Here is a 2,690-nt window from a genome sequence, read left to right on the forward strand (position 1 = left end):
CACTTAGAAACCTTGCAAATTTATCGTTCAATTTTCTCTCCGCAAGCCGACCGGGAAAAGGAACCGGTCCATCAAGGTTTCTAGCCTCACTAGAAGTTGAGGATGTCACCACATCCTTAGTCTTCTTTTTCTCCATACTCTTCTCTTTCTCATCAACCTTCTCTTCTTCAACTTTCTTATCATCACTCATCTCTTCTTCTCCCTCCTTTTCCTTACCATCCTCTTCCTTGGGACTCTCATAAGATGTACCCGATCTCAATGTGATTGCCTTGCAAGAGTCGGGTTTTACAATATTGGAAGGGTTGGTTTGTGATTGTCCGGGCAAAGTGGAAGATGAGTTAAAAGAAACTCTCTCGGCCAATTGTGCTAGTTGTGAATCAACCATCTTGTTATGAGCCTTGACTTCTTGCATTTGTTGATTCATGGCTTGAAGTTGTTGAAGAATTTGAGTTTGAGTAGAATCGGGTTGAGATGCTTGCTCTTGACTTCTTTGAGTTTCTTGGGTTTGATTTTGGTATTGGTGTTGATTATTGTGTTGGTTGTTTCTTGGGTAGTTTCCTCTTTGATTTTGGGTTTGGAATGGAGGAGGGTTTTGATATTGGGTGTTGGAATTGTATGGTTGTTGAGCCTGTTGATTCCATTGTTGAGGTTGGTTTGCAAATCCGGGTGGTGGTTGTCTCCAAGCTACTCCTCCACCATTTCCCCTATAACCTTCTTTCCTTGTGTTGTATACCGCTACATGCTCCGGGCTCAACCCGCCACAATAGGATGTATCATGGTTGGTGTCACCACAATTTTGACAAGAGAAAGAGTTGACTTGGGAGGAGCTTGAACCACTAGCAACACTTGTATTCAACTTGGCAAGCCCTTTTGTCAACATCTCAATTTGATGTTGCAATTGATCGACCTTCTCCAACTCATACTTCCCACCTTTCTTTGGTGCATTCCTCCTTCTTCCTCCCCAAGAGTAATTTTTTAACTACCTCTTCGATCGTCGCTTCAACTTGATTTTGAGGGACTTTGATCAATTTTCCACCCGCTCCCGCATCCAAATTAGCTCGGGACATCGGTTCCAAACCATCATAGAAGAACCTCATGAGTAAGCTTTGATTGTACTCATGGTGAGGACATGCTTGCACCAACTCCTTAAACCTCTCCCAAGCTTCACTAAGACTCTCCTCCGCCTCTTGTTCAAAAGATGCTATCTTCCTCCTCATCTCGGCGGTTTTCTCCTCGGAGATGAATCTCTTCAAGAATGCTTGCACAATTTCCCTCCATGTCGTGAGAGAATTAGGTTTGACTTGCTTGAGCCACTTCTTTGCTCTCCCCGCAAGAGATTGCCGAAATAGGTGCATCCGGATGTATTCTTGAGAAACTTGGTTGGTTTGTATCATGGCACAGAGTTCGAGGAACCTATCAAGGTACTCAATGGGGTCTTCACTTGGTGAACCCGAGAATTGCTCCGCTTGAACCATTCGTGTGTATTGAGGATGGATGGTGAAGTTAGTCTCAGTGACGGGTAACAATATCCCACCGGTGAGCTCATAATCCTCCGGATTACCGAACTCACGGAATAATACATCCACTTGTTGTCCCGCCATTTCGTCACCTTGGGAATGTGAGGAACAAGAATCACTTTCACTATCAAAAATTTCACCAAAACCTCTTCCCTCTTCTTGATAGAGTCTACGGACTTGTCTCAAGGTTCGGTCGATTTCGTGATCAAGGTTGTGAGTAGGTGGTCCTTGAGATCTTCTTTGCATTCACCAAAGCTAAACAAACAATTATCAATGACTAGCAAGTGGAAAAGGAACTAAACAAAAAGCAACAAAATCCACAAATTACGCAAATAAGTGTGCAAAACTAGCCGTTTCCCCGGCAACGGCGCCAAAATTTTGATCGGTGGACAATAAGTCGTTAGTTTATTATCCTAGATCAAAATTACAATTTGTAACTCCTATCCTAGCTCTATCAAATTTTGCTTTAGATAGCGGTAAGGTAGGGTCGATTCCCAAGGAAACGGGGGTTTAACACAATTAATACGAAATCGAGGAGAAGTTGCTAATAACAAAAGGTGGTATTTGAATTTGTGTTGAAGAATTCTATGGACAAACTAACTACTATTGAGCCTAGAATAAACTAGAAATAAGGGAAATAGATTAAACACTTTTAAAAGCAAATAAATGGACAAGATTATAGAGATAACAATGACAAAAGCACTAGGGAAAGGGGGATTCAATCATGAACAAAGAGTACTAGCGAAAACCGAAAGGAAACTGATTCTAGGAGTATAAACTCTACCTAAAATAGTTCATTCTCATGCAACTACTTAAGCAAGTCGACGAAATCATTCACACATAGATTAAATCATTCTCATGCATTCAATCAAGGGCTAGATTCTTGGGATTAGAGGTGCACACACTAACTCCAAGCATATTATAGCTCAAATCATCAACTCAAGAATAAGTCCCAATCAATAATAAATAGATATTCAAATACACATGATTTTCACCCCCTTCCCTAGCCTAAAAACCTAAGCTAGAAGGAAGGGAATGGCCATAACAACTAACATAAGCATGTATTCAATACCAACACAACCTAACATGATTCTAACTTGAAAGGAAAACTCAAAGAAACTAATAAAGCTTAAATATTTATGGAAATAAACTCAAGTAAGAGCAATAAAACAA

At 40.7% G+C, this 2,690-nt stretch overlaps 1 protein-coding gene across 1 annotated transcript; it reads right to left on the reverse strand.

Moving 5' to 3' along the window:
• Positions 1-917: 917 nt before the first annotated feature.
• On the reverse strand, positions 918-1,601 carry LOC110717002. The gene has a single exon (XM_021895647.1). It carries the CDS (start codon positions 1,599-1,601, stop codon positions 918-920), a length of 684 nt encoding a protein of 227 aa, XP_021751339.1.
• Positions 1,602-2,690: the final 1,089 nt, after the last annotated feature.

Source organism: Chenopodium quinoa, unplaced genomic scaffold, assembly GCF_001683475.1.
Source record: "Chenopodium quinoa cultivar QQ74 unplaced genomic scaffold, ASM168347v1, whole genome shotgun sequence".
NCBI classification, from domain to species: Eukaryota; Viridiplantae; Streptophyta; class Magnoliopsida; order Caryophyllales; family Amaranthaceae; genus Chenopodium; species Chenopodium quinoa.